Source organism: Aulonocara stuartgranti (assembly GCF_965226115.1).
Source record: "Aulonocara stuartgranti genome assembly, chromosome: 4".
Classification (NCBI taxonomy): Eukaryota; Metazoa; Chordata; class Actinopteri; order Cichliformes; family Cichlidae; genus Aulonocara; species Aulonocara stuartgranti.
The window spans coordinates 24,711,033-24,729,039 of record NC_138942.1 but is presented as its reverse complement, the minus strand read 5'-3'; the positions used below and the strand labels follow the sequence as shown (position 1 = coordinate 24,729,039).

The 18,007-nt window shown below is 38.6% G+C and overlaps 1 protein-coding gene across 3 annotated transcripts; it reads left to right on the top strand.

Annotated features, from left to right (window-relative positions):
- Nucleotides 1-2: 2 nt before the first annotated feature.
- drg2 (developmentally regulated GTP binding protein 2) lies at nucleotides 3-8,209 on the top strand. Of its 3 annotated transcripts, none has more exons than XM_082529748.1 (14): nucleotides 3-161; nucleotides 492-587; nucleotides 831-991; nucleotides 2,307-2,396; nucleotides 2,484-2,544; nucleotides 2,840-2,930; nucleotides 3,036-3,108; nucleotides 3,976-4,066; nucleotides 4,179-4,276; nucleotides 4,495-4,571; nucleotides 5,529-5,617; nucleotides 5,734-5,792; nucleotides 7,506-7,559; nucleotides 7,852-8,209. In XM_082529748.1, exons 2-14 carry the CDS (start codon nucleotides 524-526, stop codon nucleotides 7,936-7,938), a joined length of 1,095 nt encoding a protein of 364 aa, XP_082385874.1. In that variant the 5' UTR covers nucleotides 3-161; nucleotides 492-523; the 3' UTR covers nucleotides 7,939-8,209. The 3 variants fall into 3 exon arrangements, with proteins under 3 accessions (XP_082385874.1, XP_082385875.1, XP_082385873.1); XM_082529749.1 differs by lacking the exon at nucleotides 3-161 and adding an exon at nucleotides 170-225; XM_082529747.1 differs by lacking the exon at nucleotides 3-161 and adding an exon at nucleotides 175-278.
- Nucleotides 8,210-18,007: the final 9,798 nt, after the last annotated feature.

Here is an 18,007-nt window from a genome sequence, read left to right as displayed (position 1 = left end):
GCTAACTGAACACTTGACAGGCATGGACGTATAGCTGTTTAAAATGCAAATGCCTCTTAGTGGACGGGTAATTGCTCTTTAATATTTCCTCTACCGTGGCGACAGTGTCATGGTCACAAGCGGTCACTTCCCCGACTGATGTAACGACATCGACACACGCGGTAAAAGTTTCCCCGAGTTTTCTTGTTTCCTCCCGGACATTTCACTGGAACGGACCGTGTTCCGGTTGGTGATGTCGGTTAACTGTGCATGCTGTTGAGTGTATCCTCTGCTAAAGTGTAATTTTCTACAGTATTTCAATAATTTAAGCTGTTGACATTACCCGTGTTGTATTCGGGTGCTCGCTTGCTTTATCATATCCTCACTCTCTGTTTTTGTTTCTCAACTGTTAAAGTGTTACTAGTTGCCCGGTTAGCCGGGCGGCTAACAAAGCTAACAACTCTGGAGTGACACGTTTCTTTTTTTTTTTTATTTGCTGATTTTTTTAACAGTGTAAGCGTTGACACCTGTCTGAACTTCAGCCATGGGAATCCTGGAGAAAATCGCGGAAATAGAGAAAGAAATTTCTCGAACACAGAAAAACAAAGGTGAGAGGGAGAAGTCGCAGCGCTAACTGTTAGCGCCACAATGGACCAACTTGTACCCAGCTGTGTGTGTTTGTCAGCTATGAGTGTTGCATTATACCTCAAGACGAATCAATATTTAGTCTTATTTCCACATTTTGTTTATGCATATGTTAAGTACAATCTAAAAACAACTGTATTGTTGTTATTTTAATTGCAGCATTAACAGCTCCATTATCCCCCCTTTCCATTCACTCTTACTTCCAGCCACTGAGTACCATCTGGGTTTGCTCAAAGCCAAGCTAGCCAAATACAGAGCTCAACTTCTGGAGCCCTCCAAGTCAGCAGGGGCCAAAGGGGAGGGGTTCGATGTCATGAAATCAGGAGATGCCCGTGTCGCTCTCATCGGTTTCCCCTCTGTGGGTAAGGTATGTCAACATGGTGGACGGTGGGTTGTGTTTCCTGGTCTGGACGTAGAAGATAAAGGAGTTTGTGCTTGTCTTCCTCTAATAATGTCTTTATTTTTCCATAATCCTACCACGAGAAAGCAGGGTAAATTTTAGTATGTTCAGGTTTCCTTGAAGCATGCCTTATTCTGATCATTTGCTGGATCCTAATTTATTTTGGAATTTTTTCTGGAATAACTTTTAAAGGCTTTAAAAAGGGTAATTTTGAGCATTAATGTTTGCTTGTACTTTGTAGCAACACCTCTTGTCACCCTCTGAAGGGCTTAGCTTTAAGTCCTGTCTCTTTAAAAAACCCTTCAGTCCAGTTTGTTCTGATTGCTTAGCCCTTATGACAAAGCTGAGGCCAAAATAAAATTTAGTTGCATGCCATAACTCTTATTTGTTGTTTAAATTAGTGTTAAGGGGAGTCTTTGTGATTTATATGGACAGAATTCATAGGCATAGCTAGTTGGTGGTCTCAGAATCTCGTCTCTGCTGGATGATGATATTCTTTGGCTTCATTGAGCAGCAACCTCGAGCTTGTTTAGGGAGCTTTGCAGCCGAGTACAAGGCGATGGAAAAAAGAATTAGCATTTCCAGGTCCAAGGCCATGGTTCTCTACCAGAAAAATGTGGAGTGCTCACTCCAAAGCTGGGACAAGTGGGAATTTCAGGGTCTTGCTAATAAGTAAGGGAATAGTGGGGCGAGAGATTGACAGTTTAATTGGTGCTGCATCAGTACTATAACAGACTGGTAGTCGGTTGTGGTGAAGAGAGAGCTGATCGTGAAAGTAAAGCTGTTGATTTACCAGCTCGTGTTCTGATCCTCCACTGTGGCCACAAGCTCTGGACAGATGGTTCAGGCATCTGACTGGGTTGCCTCCTGGACCATACGTAGGTGATGTGTTTCAGGCATGGGAGGAGGTCTGAGGCCCATCTTTCAGCTGGCTTGGGAAGGCCTCAGTGTTTCCTTAGATAAGCTGGAGGAGGGTGTCAGGGTCACCTGCTGCCCCTGCAGGTGAACATCAGGTTATGTAGAAGGTTGCAGCATAGGGTTAGAATGGGGTTTCTTTTATGGCATAGATCTGATGCAGAAGTATAATTCACGTGTAAGGCTTGGCGCATTTTGGTGGCTGAAGCAAGTAACAGAAGAACTCTGGAGTACACAGTGTTTCATGTGAGAGAGAAGGACTCACTTTGCCTTTGTAACACTACAAACATGTCAAAAGGCTGCGTAACATACTAAAACACCATCTTTGACTAACGTTGACACTTTCATTCTCTGCTGTGTTCTGCAGTCCACCTTCCTTAGCTTGATGACATCAACGGAAAGTGAAGCTGCTTCCTATGAGTTTACAACCCTCACCTGCATACCTGGTGTCATAGAGGTACACACATCTACATTAAAAATATTTTGACACATACAGTGTGTTAAGCGCTGTATCTTGAAACTCTTCTACTCTGTTTTCCCTCAGTATAAAGGGGCCAACATCCAGCTGCTAGATCTGCCGGGAATCATTGAGGGTGCTGCTCAAGGTACACTTAGGATTTATATTTTTATATTTTGTCGCTTTAAATTTAAAGTGTACAGAGACTTTAATATTTAGGTATAAGGGTGTGGTTTTTATAGTTGTGGTTAGAATTATTTATAAACAGATGAATATGATTTTACATGTATTTGTTGCTGTGTTTAATATTGTGGGGAAAGGGAAAACCAAATCATACCTGTGGAAGTAAGTGCTTCTAAAAACTGTGGAAAAAAACATGAATAAAAGACCTTAATTTGTAGTTGTTGTGTTAAGCTGATCTCTAACTTTTATACTTCTTATAGGCAAGGGTAGAGGTCGACAGGTGATCGCTGTTGCCAGGACGGCAGATGTTGTCGTCATGATGTTGGATGCCACCAAAGGAGATGTTCAGAGGTTTGTGAGTTTGGAGAGCTTGGATGGAGTTTCAGGGACACACAAGTGTTTATTTAGAATTCTTATCCAAACATATTCTTTGTTTGGTTTTTTGTTTGTTTTTAGGGCACTTCTAGAAAAGGAGTTGGAGTCAGTGGGCATCAGACTCAACAGAACAAAACCCAATATTTATTTCAAGGTACAGTGTGTATATTTGTCTTTTTTTTGTCTCACAGTTGGAATAACTGAAATAAGAAGATTGTAAACAGCATCCACTAACAGCCATTTGGCTGTTTGTTCTCTATATGTAAATGTTGATTTGATGGTGGCAATAACTACTGAAGGGGTTTAGCAAAATATCAACACAGCAGTCTGCTCTTTCCCTGACTCTTGCAATACATTATCAATACACTAAACATTTGCAGATATTTATATTTTTATCAATACATCTGTTCTAAATTCCTGCCAGTTTGAGTTACCGGAGTTAATCTTTCATGGTGCACATTAAATAAATAGAGTTGACTGTCTGAGACGGTGCAAATATCAAACATCCTGGACGGCAGAGTTATCTTTGAGTTACCTAATTGAACTGAGATATAATTAACACCGAATAACTCTAACTATACTTTAACTATAATAATCTTTTTATTATTGTACAGCTGGTCCTTTTGGAGTTCACAGCAGATCATCTGCCTCCATCTAACCCTGTCTTTAGCATCCTCCTCTGTCATACCAACTCTCTACATGTCCTCCTTCACTTGAGTCTCCTCTCAGGTTTTCCTCTTTGCCTCCTGCCTTGCAGCTCCATATTCAGCATCCTTTGTCCAGTATAGCCACTGTCTCTCCTCTGCAAAAGTCTGAATAACTATACTAATAATACCCTATATGCACAAAGCAGTGATTTGATGTTTTCCTCTAAGTGATTCTTTGTGATGTGCGATTCTGCTTTTAGCTACAGACATCACGATATACCACAAATGACCACGTTATGTATCACTGGTATTTTTGAAGCTGGAAAACAAACATTAATTTCAGCGCAAATGTGCTTTTTTTTCTTCCCCTGTAGCCCAAGAAAGGTGGCGGCCTCTCCTTCAACTCCACAGTTCCTCTCACCCAGTGCTCGGAGAAGCTCGTTCAGCTCATACTTCATGAATATAGTATCCTTCGTTGATCTCTTTGATGTACATTTAGCCCAGTTAGCATTTCTGTGACATAATTTGTGAGTAGGCTGCAGAAGTGTCTGGTTATTCCTTTAATTCTGCTCCTCAGAAATCTTTAATGCAGAGGTTCTCTTCAGGGAGGATTGCACACCAGACGAGTTCATTGACGTCATTGTTGGGAACAGAGTTTACATGCCTTGTCTATATGTGAGTCAGTTAAAGCCTTGGACTTATTTAGAAGCTTCCTTGTCATTTTAGAGAGATTTGAGATGATTTTCTGTTTTTTGACTCATAACAAAAGGGAAATAATTTTGAGATATTGGGCAAATCTCTTGAACTTTGACTTTGTGTGTGTGTGTGTGTGTGTGTGTGTGTGTGTGTGTGTGTGTGTGTGTGTGTGTGTGTGTGTGTGTGTGTGTTCACAGGTGTACAATAAGGTGGATCAAATCTCCATTGAGGAAGTGGACCGCCTAGCACGCAGACCTCACAGTGTTGTCATCAGGTCAGATATCTTTCCACAGGTTCACAAGAAATAAACACCATAATGTTGTTGTTCACATGTTGAAATAAATTGCCAATCAATCAATCAATCAATGTAAGTTAGCTAACTGGCTCCAGAGTTGAGTCCAAATCAAATCATGATATTTTAAGAAACTTTGCAATAACGCTCACAATTTCCGACAATGAAGGGGGAAAAAAAATGCAACGTTTTATTGATGTTTGCAGGAACCAGTGTTTGTTCGTGTCATTAAATGAAGGATATTTTCCATCCTCCTTTTCCAGTGAGCTGCCACTGATGACACCACCTAATTTGAGTGCCAGCAGCAGCATTATATCCATGATATAATGGATATAATGTAATATAATATAAAGCATGATGCAAATGTGAACTCTAAAGCAGCTTAAGTTGTGTTAGTAACTTCTATCCACATGAAGCTAAGCTTGTGTGGGCTCCAGTGGCACTCGTCGTCTCCTTTGTTTACCTTTAAAAAGTATTTTGACTAGTTGAAGGTCTCTGAAATAGCTCCCTTTAAGTGCCTTATTACTAAGTAATTGTAATCATGGGGGACATGCCTGGGAATCTAAACACATGACATTGCTATAGCAATGATATTGCGATATGACATTTTTATATTATATAAAAACTTTGTATGTGCACAGTCCAGTTTCTTTAGTCACTTTTAAAATACAAGAAACAGACACATAAAACCTGCTGGCTTAAGTAAAACAATGCAACTTATAATTGTGATTCACTCATGCTCGTGTAGTTGCAGCAGCACAGAAGGAATTCCTTTATTTTGCCTCTTTGGTCCCATTTTCAGCTTAATTAGAAGGTTGGAGGGATTCACAGAGTTTTTTTTTTCTTTTTTTTTTTCTCAAATGAGAGCAGTCACTTCACACCTTTTCTGTTTGTATGAAGGAGGTAAAAGTATCCTATTTTTCTGACTGTATGTTTCAGTTGTGGGATGAAGCTGAATCTGGATTACCTTCTGGAAAGGTTGTGGGAATATCTGGCTCTGATCTGCATTTATACAAAGAAAAGAGGAGGTATCCACATGTGCACACATGTATTTTTCTCTTAGTCATTTGTGAGACTTTTGTCTTACATGGATGAATATACACTAGATCTAAATTAATTGACCCTTTTCTGCTTTCTCTGTTAGAGCGCCCTGACTTTAATGATGCCATCATCATGAGAAGAGGAGCAAGTGTAGAACATGTGGTAAGGAAAGCGCATTTTCAAGTCAGATGCTTTTACACGCATAATAAGTTAGAAGCAAACTATGTGTACAGTGAAGCAAAAAAGTATTTAGTCAGCCACCGATTGTGCAAGTTCCCCCACTTAAAATGATGACAGAGGTCAGTAATTTGCACCAAAGGTACACTTCAACTGTGAGAGACAGAATGTGAAAAAAAAATCCATGAATCCACATGGTAGGATTTGTAAAGAATTTATTCGTAAATTAGGGTGGAAAATAAGTATTTGGTCACCTCAAACAAGTAAAATCTCTGGCTCTCACAGACCTGTAACGTCTTCTGTAAGAAGCTTTTCTGTCCCCCACTCGTTACCTGTATGAATGGCACCTGTTTGAACTCATCATCTGTATAAAAGACACCTGTCCACAGCCTCAAACAGTCAGACTCCAAACTCCGCCATGGCCAAGACCAAAGAGCTTTCGAAGGACACCAGGAAAAGTATTGTAGACCTGCACCAGACTGGGAAGAGTGAATCTACAATAGGCAAGCAGCTTGGTGTGAAAAACCAACTGTGGGAGCAATCATCAGAAAATGGAAGACATACAAGACCACTGATAATCTCCCTCGATCTGGGGCTCCACGCAAGATCTCATCCCGTGGGGTCAAAATGATCATGAGAACGGTGAGCAAAGATCCCAGAACCACACGGGGGGACCTGGTGAATGACCTGCAGAGAGCTGGGACCAAAGTAACAAAGGTCACCATCAGTAACACACTACAACGGCAGGGAATCAAATCCCGCAGTGCCAGACGTGTTCCGCTGCTGAAGCCAGTGCATGTCCAGGCCCGTCTGAAGTTTGCCAGAGAGCACATGGATGATACAGCAGAGGATTGGGAGAATGTCATGTGGTCAGATGAAACCAAAGTAGAACTTTTTGGTATAAACTCAACTCGTCGTGTTTGGAGGAAGAAGAATACCGAGTTGCATCCCAAGAACACCATACCTACTGTGAAGCATGGGGGTGGAAACATCATGCTATGGGGCTGTTTTTCTGCCAAGGGGACAGGACGACTGATCCGTGTTAAGGACAGAATGAATGGGGCCATGTATCGTGAGATTTTGAGCCAAAACCTCCTTCCATCAGTGAGAACTTTGAAGATGAAACGAGGCTGGGTCTTCCAACATGACAATGATCCAAAACACACCGCCCGGGCAACAAAGGAGTGGCTCCGTAAGAAGCATTTGAAAGTTCTGGAGTGGCCTAGCCAGTCTCCAGACCTCAACCCCATAGAAAATCTGTGGCGGGAGTTGAAAGTCCGTGTTGCTCGGCGACAGCCCCAAAACATTACTGCTCTCGAGAAGATCTGCATGGAGGAATGGGCCAAAATACCAGCTACTGTGTGTGCAAACCTGGTAAAGACCTATAGTAAACGTTTGACCTCTGTTATTGCCAACAAAGGTTATGTTACAAAGTATTGAGTTGTATTTTTGTTATTGACCAAATACTTATTTTCCACCCTGATTTACAAATAAATTCTTTACAAATCCTACCATGTGGATTCATGGATTTTTTTTTTTTCACATTCTGTCTCTCACAGTTGAAGTGTACCTCTGGTGCAAATTACTGACCTCTGTCATCATTTTAGGTGGGGGAACTTGCACAATCGGTGGCTGACTAAATACTTTTTTGCCCCACTGTATGTGCACAGTCTAATTTTTGTCTTTAAATACTTGCAGTGTCATCGAATCCACAGAACTTTAGCCAGCCAGTTCAAATATGCCCTGGTTTGGGTAAGTTCAAGTTTCCAGGGTCAACAATCTTCAGAGACACATTTTCTGCTTGTCCTATGAACCGTTTGAGCTAACTCTGTACAATTGTACTCTTGACTAGAGTAAACATAGTCTGCTGACGTCCTGGTCACAGGGCATTTAGAACAGACACTTTCTTTCTACTAGAGATGTAAAGCAAAATTCTCATTTTGAAACATAGAGCAGAGAAGGCAAATAAATATACAGTTTACACTTGAACATGAAGCCCTTTGATTGAAGGGGAACTAAAATGTGTTGTCTCTCGGTCTTTTAGGGAACCAGTACCAAGTACAGCCCTCAGAGAGTGGGCCTAACGCACATCATGGAGCACGAGGATGTCATCCAAATTGTTAAGAAGTAAAAGAAAAGAAGAAGAAAAGCTTCTGTTTGGACAGAGGAGGAACTCGCCAGGAGAGGAGGAAAAAATAAACTGTATAGTAGAGAATAAAAACAAAATAATACCCACCATCCTTATTTTGTATATGGAAATTAAGAGAGGCAGTGAATCAAAGACCTTACAAGAATTGGATAAGGACAGAAAATGGTGCATTTTACCTTTTGATTAAGATAAAGAGAACACAAGATGCATTGATTCAGAGAGAACATGGATAGAATAAAGTCCATACAACATTTCCAGTCTTTTTATGTGTGTTTTATTTGTAGCCTTATCTCAATCTTAGATTGAGGCGCATGCAAACATGTATGTTTTTGTGTCCTTTATTATTATTATTATTTATTTATTTTTTTTTTTTGTTACACTTCTTTTGTCAAAGTAAAGATTACTTTTTGGCATTTTATTGTCTGACTTTGAATTTGGTCATTTATAGCAATAATAATCCAGTTAAATTGTATTTGCATAGCACAGGTTCACCACAAAAGTCGTCTCAAGGTGATTTGTAAAGAGAACGCCAACAATCAGAAAATCCTAATGAGTGACATTCAGCTGTGGTGGGAAGGAAGAACTCCCTTTTAGCAGGAAGAGACCATCCAGCAGAATGAGGCTCAAAAGTTCATTATGTGAACATGCAATTATTTTTAATGAATTTGTTTTGCCATGTGAACTTTTTCCATTGTCAGAGCAATGATGCCTTTGAATTTATAAGCCGAGTAAACAAACTTGTAGCAGCACTAGCGGTTCTATTTTATTCTACTTTCTGCTTTTACTCATATTTCTGTTGTAATTATGATTGTGTTTTGGACTTCATACCATTTATTTTTAAAGAATTAATAGATTTCAGTTTAAGTGCATTATTAAGCAATTCAAGCTATGTAGCAAGCAATAGTACTATCCAAAAACCTCAAACCACCCTTTATTTCTTGAATAGTTTCATATTTTCTGGGTAAAATGGCTGCAGTAATTTATGCACACACATAAGTGTAAATGGAGTATATAGGGCAAAAACAGTGTTTCAACAATTCTAACAAACTTGAAAGTCAGTATTTGATGTGACCACCTCAGTCTTCAGGAATAGTTCTCCACATTTCTTCAAAGCTCTTCTTTGAAAAGTCGAGAAGTAGGCCAAAATAACAAAAATTGTCATTGTCCAAAAATGTATGAACCAAACTGCATGCCTACATCATCATAAGCTTAAGGTCAAGGGTGAGAAAAGGCAAGTCTTTTCCCTTCGTATGTGTCAAATTAGATTTGCACTAAAGCCACAGGCAACTCCCTTTTAAGTAGAAAGGCGTAGTGGTGGTCCCAAATAAATGGGAATCCTACAAAGGTCTAACTAACAGTGATAAAGACTATCACAAAAGGCCAGCTGTGACTTTAAAATGTTTTTGTCACATGAATCCTTCAGGTGCACAGTAGCTGATGGGGATGTCCCCTCTGAGCTCCCCCTCCCATACTGCCTCCTTGCAGCCGAATTGTTTGTATAGCTGTATCCAACGCTCCAAAGCAAGCTGACCATTTGTCTTTCAGAAAGTGTGGACTCCCAGCCAATGGACCCCATTCACTCGCGCACACACAAGCATAATAGGGCCATTAAAAATTCACAAGCATCTCTTCAGTCTAGGAGACGAGGACTGAGTGGATGCTTTATACTAGAAAGAGAGAGGGGGGCTGTGAGTTGACAGGGTTGTACTTCAAGATGCCTTAAAGATGTCTCATCGAGTGTGTCATGGATGGAGACATTCTGCTTTGAAATTACCTGAGCAGGAGAGGAGAGATGGTGGGATGATATCGTGGTGCAGAAACAGAAACAAAGGTACTGTTGGCTGGGTGTGTGCTGAGTGGTGCAGGTATGACACTTGATGCTGTTTGGCTCCATATGGCATGGCTAAGCGTGAGTGAGTGTGTGGGGTGCAGGTGTCCATGAGCTAGAGTTGTGTCCTTGTTCATTAGCTGTTTAAAGCAATGAGCTGAGAGAGCACATTTAGTGTGTGAGAGGAAGAAGTAGCTTGTAATTCCTGGATGTAAATAACTTTTTTCACAGCTTGGTGAATAACCGTTAGAAACACTTGACTGGGTTACCTATGAGTCACCAACGCATCTATAGCTCCACAACTGCTGCACCTTGTGGTTAACTGAAACCAAAAGTGCATCTTACCTTTGAGATAAGACAATCATAACATGAGGGCCAGGGTCATGACCTGCTGAGACAGTGTGGCTGTTTTTCACACTAAAAGTCTTTCCTGTCTCTCTACTGCAGCTATCATAGTCTGTAATTTTTTTCTGTTCTTATATATTTTTTTCTGTTTTTAGTTTAGACTGAGGTTGTTTGTTTTAGTTTAGTATTTACTCTTTGGAAACGTTTAGCTTTATTGTGATTTATATTAGTGTCAGAGACAGTTTTTAACCATGGTATGCAAAGTCAGCCCACCAGGGGGCAGCACAAGCGAGGGAAGGAAAAAAAGGTGTGACTTTCACTATAAATACTATTAACCATTAATCTGGAAAAATAATCCCACATTATTTAACTGTACAGTAATAATAATATTATTAGACTAAACCTGCTCTCTGGAATTGTATTTTTTTAGATAATAAAATTTAATTACGTTATATAGTCTGCATCTATTTATTTATTTATTTATTCCTAATTCATTTTATTATAATAGTCATTCACACTTTCAGTTTTTGGTTTAGTTTTAATATAATAATGGGGTATTGAGTTTTGTGACCCCTGAAAGCATTATGACAATGTCAAAACTGCCAAAACAGAAGAAGACAAAAAGAAAAGAAGAGGGGGGAAAGATAACAGAGACAGAGGTACAATGAAGTTAATGTGATGAAAATATTTGTCTGTTGTTTTAGCTATCGAGCAGAGTGTAGCGTTAACATGCTAATTTGCTAGTTTTGAATAGCAGTATCCTTTAGCCTAGCATGGCTTGCTAATCAATAAATAGCTTGTTTTAACATAAGCTAAAGTACTGCAGCATTTTATAATAAATATGTACAGTACAGATATCAAAGACAAAGCTATTCAGTGTCTTGTGTGTCTTAAATCTTGCCATGGCAAAGTGTTTAGAGGCAGGACTGATGGTACAGTGAGGTATTTGTCAGGGAAAGGATTTAAGAAGTCCATAACACCTTTTAACAGGGACAAAGGCTTCACTCACAATTTCCTTGTCCCAGTTTTGATAAACAAATGCACCAAAGGATCTTCAGGTACCTTGTGTTGATGAATTGTATATTTTTTATTTTAGTTAGATTGTAAGTACAAAGTAATTTTTTTTTTTTTTTAATATAGTCTAGTTTAGATTTTTTTTTAATTTAGTTTAATATATTCACACTTTCAGTTTTTGGTTTAGTTTTAGTTGACTATAATAATCTGTAATATATTTGTAACTCCCTAAATGAGGTAGACTATGTTTATTTACGCAGATAACAGTTTTTCACAAATTTTACTTGTGAGGTTTTTGGACAGTGACCTTTTATTGCAATTTTGCTTCTCAACACCATTATAGTGGATTTGAAGTCCAACATTTAAGATATACCAACTTTCAACTTTAATTCAAAGGATTTAGCAAAAGTGTTGCATTGTCTATTTAGGAATTGCAACTATTTTTAAATATTCCTCCATTTTCAGAAGCTGGAAATAAATTGAAGTAGCCACCTTCAGTTGCTGCCTGTTTGTGGGTTGTTCTGCATTCAGTTTTGTATTTGGTAATTGAAAAGCACGCTCTGTTGGGTTGATATCGGGTGACTGACTTGGTCTTTGAAGAATATCTAATTTCTTTTCCTTGTCTTTGAGAGACTCTTGGGTTGCTTTTGTAGTTTGCTTTGGGTCATTATCCAGCTGCACTTTGAAGAGGAGTCGGTTTAGCAGCGTTTGGCTGAATCTGAGCAGATAAAATAATAATAATATAACTCTGTACACTTGACAGTCCTCCTGGTACTTACATCAGCAGTCACATTACTCAAAAAAACAAACCCAAACTGACTTGATTCAGTTAGCATTCACACCATAATATTGCCTCCACCATGACTTAAAGACATTGTATTATGGTTTGGATCGGGAGCTGTTTGTGTCATCTTCCATACTCTCTTCCCAGTGTTCTGGTACACGTGGTTTCATTTGTCTAAAGATGTTTTTTTCAGAACTGGGCAGGTGATGTGGATTGTAGACTTTGACAATGATTTGGTTAGATGCTGTGAAATTGTGTTTCCTGACATGAAAATAACTCTGTGATTGTGCACTTTAGCTGTCTTATCTGGTCCTTCAGGCCATCATTATTGATTTGGCCACTCCTAAACCTTCTTCTATCTATCTCTAATAGGTTTATTTTCTTCTATTTCAGCCCACTGATGGCTCTTTCATTTGCATTGATCTCTGGGCCTCATTGAAAAATTCCAGTGAAGAGCTGCTAAATGCAAGCTCAAGACTTGGAATAAACTTTAAATGTCTTTAACCGTCCACAGGTCTCGTCTGTCCATGAAGCTGCACGTTAGTCGATGGTTTAAATTATTTTGAGCCTTCATGAATGTTAATCCAACGATAATGTTATCCCCTTTGAATTAAAGCTGAAAGTCTACACTCCAGTCACATCACGATTGCTTGATTTAAAATCCATTGCGGTGGTGTGCAGGGGCAAAAGTACAGAAACATGTGTCACTTTACAAAAAACCTACATACCTGACTGTATGGGCTGAGAAAACTTCATTAAAAATAGTAAGCAGACATGCAAGTCTCACAAGACTCTAAGTTGAATAGTAGTTAGTGGGAACCAAGCTTTGCTTTTTTTAATAAATATTTTTTTAGGGTGCCTTGAAAAATAATTACAGACAAAATCACACTGTGAATAATCACATTTGACAAAAAGTGTAAAATTACAAACGTACAAAACAACATACAGAAGTCAAGCGTTGATCTGAGAGCCTGGATCACGTTGTCTCTCCTGCCCTCTTGTGCTTCATTTTGCTCACTACATGAAGTTGCATACTTGAGTTAAGAGTCCAGTTATCACTGTGTTTACTGCAGTGAAAAGTTAACAAACAGAAGATGACTAAATGTCACCTACAAAGAAATCTAAATGTTTAAAAGTTGCCAAATGAGAGCAACAGTTGAATTTATCTGACAGTATAAAAAAAAATTATTATAAAACAAAAAAAAAAACCCTCTAGCAGATCATTACATGAAGGAACCTTTTAAAAAACAAAAAACAAGCGCGTCCATGCTCACAGGTGTACACACGGGTGATCACACCCACAAACTACACCCTTTTTGGCTCCTACCTCAAAGCACACTGTTCTGTTGATCTTATGTGCTGCACAATAATGTTTAATATTTAGTATTTACTGTCATATTCCCATATATCATTGTGATGTTGTTTATTCTATTACTCTTGTTCTCTTCTGCTTGTTTTCTTTTTCCTTTCTCAGCAGGTGACCCAGGTGATTGATATATGCATTTTTTTTCTTTTTTTCTTTTTTTCTTTTTCTGCTCATTCTGTTGGTTTTTGGTTTTTGCCCTTCTCCCCCGTCCCTCTTCTCAGCTGTTTCTCTTTCCCTCTTTCTTTCTCCCCTTCTTTCCCCCGGTCACGTCTGTCCCATATTCAGTAAGTGAAAATAAAATAAACAATAAAAGGTGAATCAAATGGACCATTATGGCAAGGCTGGGATGGTCAATTTGGTAAAGTAAATCCGTTGGGCATCTTTCTTTGCCTTTAGACAATAATTCTGATGGCAAAAGAGCCAAACGAGACAGGCAAAAAAAAAAAAAAAAAAATTGGACATTGTGAAAGGGTCTATATTGTTTTAGCCAATTGGTTCAACCATAAGAGATCAAACCAAGTGTTGAATGTGCAAATTAACTTTTTAGAAGTTGGACATTTCTGTATTTTGATCCTTCATTGACCTTAAGAAATATTCCAATGATTTGAGATATTGAATATCTTATTTTCAAGAGATATATGCCATTTTCTTCCACTTGGAGCCTGTCCCATGTTTCCCATAACCATGAAAAAAAGGATTGAGACTTTTCATGGATACAGAATATGTAAGTTCACCTTTTTTGAAATACTTTTTAAAATGAAAAAATATTCTAGCTGTGAAAGATTAAGAAGAATATGATTACAAAATACAAATGTCTCATTGCTTTTGATGTTTTTATCCTTAGTTAAAGAAACATTTGTGCAGTTTCATGTCTCTATAGACAGCAAGACATATTTAACTACTCATATTACCACTACTTCAGTTGTCAGAAAATGTTTGCTCAGCTGCTACAAGAATAGAGTTTTACCTTTTGCACTAAGTTATATAAAACACTCTGCAGTAATATCTGTGGATGTTAGTTTCTATAGACATTGTTTGCATTGATCATGTGTACTTTTGTAAGGTAAAGAATGGCAGACTGCTAACAGACATTTGCCTTTGTGTGACTTATATGCCTTTTAAGGCCAGTAATAAGTGGTCCAGTTGTTTCTCTGTCTAAAGCATCAGTGACATCCATAAAGAAGCAGGCCCGGTACAGAGAAACGAATCCAGCATTGTATTCTCTCTTCTCACATGCAAGCCCAGTTTCAGATTGAATCATTAACAGTTAAACACACTTAGTAATTTCCCTCGCAAATCCGATTCCTATTGGCCCGCTTTAAATGTTATTTTAATTTGAAATACTCACAAAGTCATGAAATATTTCAACAAACCTAAAAAGTAACCAAGTGAATGCAGTTTTCACATAACTGTCGTGTTTCCTGTTTAAAAAAAACATTTAAGTAAAGAAGAAAATGGAAAGCAGGAACTGTTGTGTTAGAATTATAGCCATTTGCCACTTTATTAGGTACATCTGTGAATCAGATGGTGCAAATATCTAGTCAGTTTAAGATGACCTGCTGAACTTCAAAGCAAGAATCCAAACGTGGAAGGAAGCAATGCAATGTTGATATTTTGTCCCAAAAATATAATTTTCCTGTAAAAACAGAGTTAATAGAGTTCGTCATTTTATCATTAGTATCGTTACTTCTGCAGATATCATCTGATGTGAAAGATATTCTCAGGTCTGTGAGGCTCTGTTGTGATGCTATTGTTATCATAGGCATCCTATCGCGCTCTATTATTCTGGCATCTGCAGAATGTGTCGATACACACACACACACACACACACACACATATATATATATATATATATATATATATATATATATATATATATATGATCAGAGCTACAATCTTGTGATTTATGTCTGTGTGTATGTTTGAAAGAGAGAGACAACTTCTGAAAAGGCACCCCAACAGAGAAACGCACACACACACACACACACACATATATATATATATATATATATGTCTCACAGCTATTGTCACCGCACAGGATTTATAACAAATAACTCTCTGGGCTCTGACGTTAAGACACGCTTTGGCAATGATGATAGCGTGATATGTGTTTGTGAGTGTGGTAAGGAGAGGATGCTTGGTCGCCAGTCCTGCCATTAATACACAAAGGATCCACCCGGTTGTTTGCTTAAACACTTTATTGGGACAGGAAGCTGGGTAATGCTGCACGTTGACATTTGTAAGTGCAGCGTGTTTACCTAGAAACCCAATCACTGCGCTAATGATGCGTGGGACAGCAAAAAAAAATGCATATGTCTGAATCACCACTGTTCTCTCTCTGCTCCCTGTTGTGCCTTTGTTCTGTAGATGTACAGGTGGATACTGAAACATCAGAAGTTATGTTTACCATTCGATCTGCTCATTTCATTTCAGAGAAGCGAGGTGAACTTTGTGTGTCTGTGCGTGTGTGTGGCCACTATATAAATGTCCAGAAGAGGAGTCGGTCCATGCACAGAGGAGTCGGCGAGTTTAGTGGTTTTATTCCAGACGGTGGGTGGGTTGGTTCATAAATTGATGGATTTTCGTAGCAAACAGATGATCTGAATATCAGTCACAGTCACTCAGATTAACAGATGAGGTAAGCTACTTAAAAGCCAGGGGCTTATTGTGCTTTTATAACTAAAGAAGGGCCATCAACTTCACTGTCATGAGATGTTTTATCCACTTGTGCTGCTGCTTTCTGTGGAAAAAGAAAAAGGGAGATCGGTGAAATAGCAGATGCCATTTAAGGCTTTAAAACTGTGTTTTTAAATTTGGCACAAATCGCTGTATAGTGAATTATTTTTAGCTGCTGTGTTCCAACTAACAAATATTTGCACTTGTATATCTTTAGTCGGTTAAACTTTTACAACTTTGTGGAAAACTTGTTAAAGAGAAGTCCCAGTGAGGAACCTAACAGTTGTTAAAAAAGATGTTATTTTCACAGTTACAGTTTTAAAGTAAAATTTGTAGCACAAAGTGTCAGATCTCTTTGTGACAGTACTGGAGGAGTTACAATACTGTAACAGTGGCTCGTGTTGATTTAGCACTGTGAGTTTGTGTTTGTGTGTCCTCATGCAAATCTGGATCTGCTGATGCCTTCTGTAGGAGGAACTAAAGACCTTTTTAGTTTTTTTAAACAAGTTTTTAACTGTCTTTCGGCTCCTCAATAGACAAACAATAGTGTTGCAATGACGAAATTAAAACCGTTAAAGGGAATCAAGGGCACCTACGTCAGTGTTGCTGTTTGAATGAGCTGATGGGTCATTGCAAGTATCTTTATAAGGAATGTTTTTGAAAATAAGGTCGGAGAGCGCACAGGCATTCTGCTTCGTGTGGTCTGATGACAAAATGGTATATATAAGAACCAGTCTATTCATTCATGTCCTCTGTCATGTCATTCATGTGTTTTTGGTCTATATATTTTGACTTATTTGAGCTATCATACTGATCCTGATGTACTAAATAGAGGACATCCTGAGCTTTCCACTGACATCTCATGTGTTTGGGTGGCCTCTTTTAGCTCCAAAGAGGCAGGAAATCAAAAAGTTCAATGGGAAGATCCTTTTTCCTTGGATCTTAGGAGGCTATAATTGGTCAATTTTCCATTGTCATGGATAATCGCCCACATAATATAATTATTATCTGAAAAGAAAGCATGCTCACGCTCAATTCTTTTAAAGATAACATTATAAATGCTTTAAAAAAACCTCACATCAAAGCAGAATATTCTCAGCCTGCATAACCTTTATCAGTTTTTGACATTCAAAGGTTCACTTTAGTTGTTTGCAAGGATAAAGTTGGACCCTGTTATTGAGAAACTAATGACTTCTCTTCATTCTGGTCATAGGGATCAATCACAAGTACAGAATTACATCTTATATTTAATATAAGCCTCACACACTGAGGCCTCATATGAAAGTCCCAGTTTTGGAATACAGCTATTGGGTTTAGCCAACAGCCCTGGGCCCTGCCTCTGCACCACAATGTTTGTGATTGTTTCATTCTCTGTAGAATGTAGAAATATAAAACATAGTTGGCTGGTTTTACACTGAAGACCTAGGATTGGCCCAAACTTTAATTCTAGACTTCTAGGCTTATTGAACATGAGGTTTGGGGGTTATACTTAGTATGTGCAATCTTCAAAACTACATCCGTGCATGTACTGCAGGAAGTTTGTCAGTATTACTTCATCAAAAATATTTACAAAGCTGTGAAGTATTCTCTCTTTTCTCGAGGTCTGTTCTTTTTGTGAAAATTCTGACTAATTTTCTAAATGTCTGTGTAAAGTCTGAACTTGTACATATTTTATTATGCATTTATTTTCTTTACCACTTTGTGGTAAAAGCTCAGTTTTTTACAGAGCGATAAGCAGGGTACATAAGTGAATAGCCAGAACATTTACACCCAGTAACATTAAACAAGTCAAAGTGTGTGTCTTATCTTTAGTGAGTCTGTTCAAGCAGTCAAACCAACCAAGAAATGATGTCTGATCCTCTGAGACAAGTCTTCAGTGAGTTACTAGCTGCTGGCATTTCCTGCATTGTCAAGTCTGACAGCGCAGGTTAAGACCTGAATGGGGCTTAAAGGCTTACAGGAAACCTGAATCCAGCCTCCTCATCCTCCTGTCTTTCCTTCAGTCTGAAGGACACTCTCCCTCCTTAACTCTGTGTTT

Coding starts and splice junctions, on each gene's coding strand:
- drg2 (XM_082529748.1), top strand. CDS start 524: ATGGGAATCCTGGAGAAAATCGCGGAAATAGAGAAAGAAATTTCTCGA. Junction 588..830: donor TCGAACACAGAAAAACAAAG/GTGAGAGGGAGA, acceptor TCTTACTTCCAG/CCACTGAGTACCATCTGGGT. Junction 7,560..7,851: donor TCAAATATGCCCTGGTTTGG/GTAAGTTCAAGT, acceptor TCGGTCTTTTAG/GGAACCAGTACCAAGTACAG.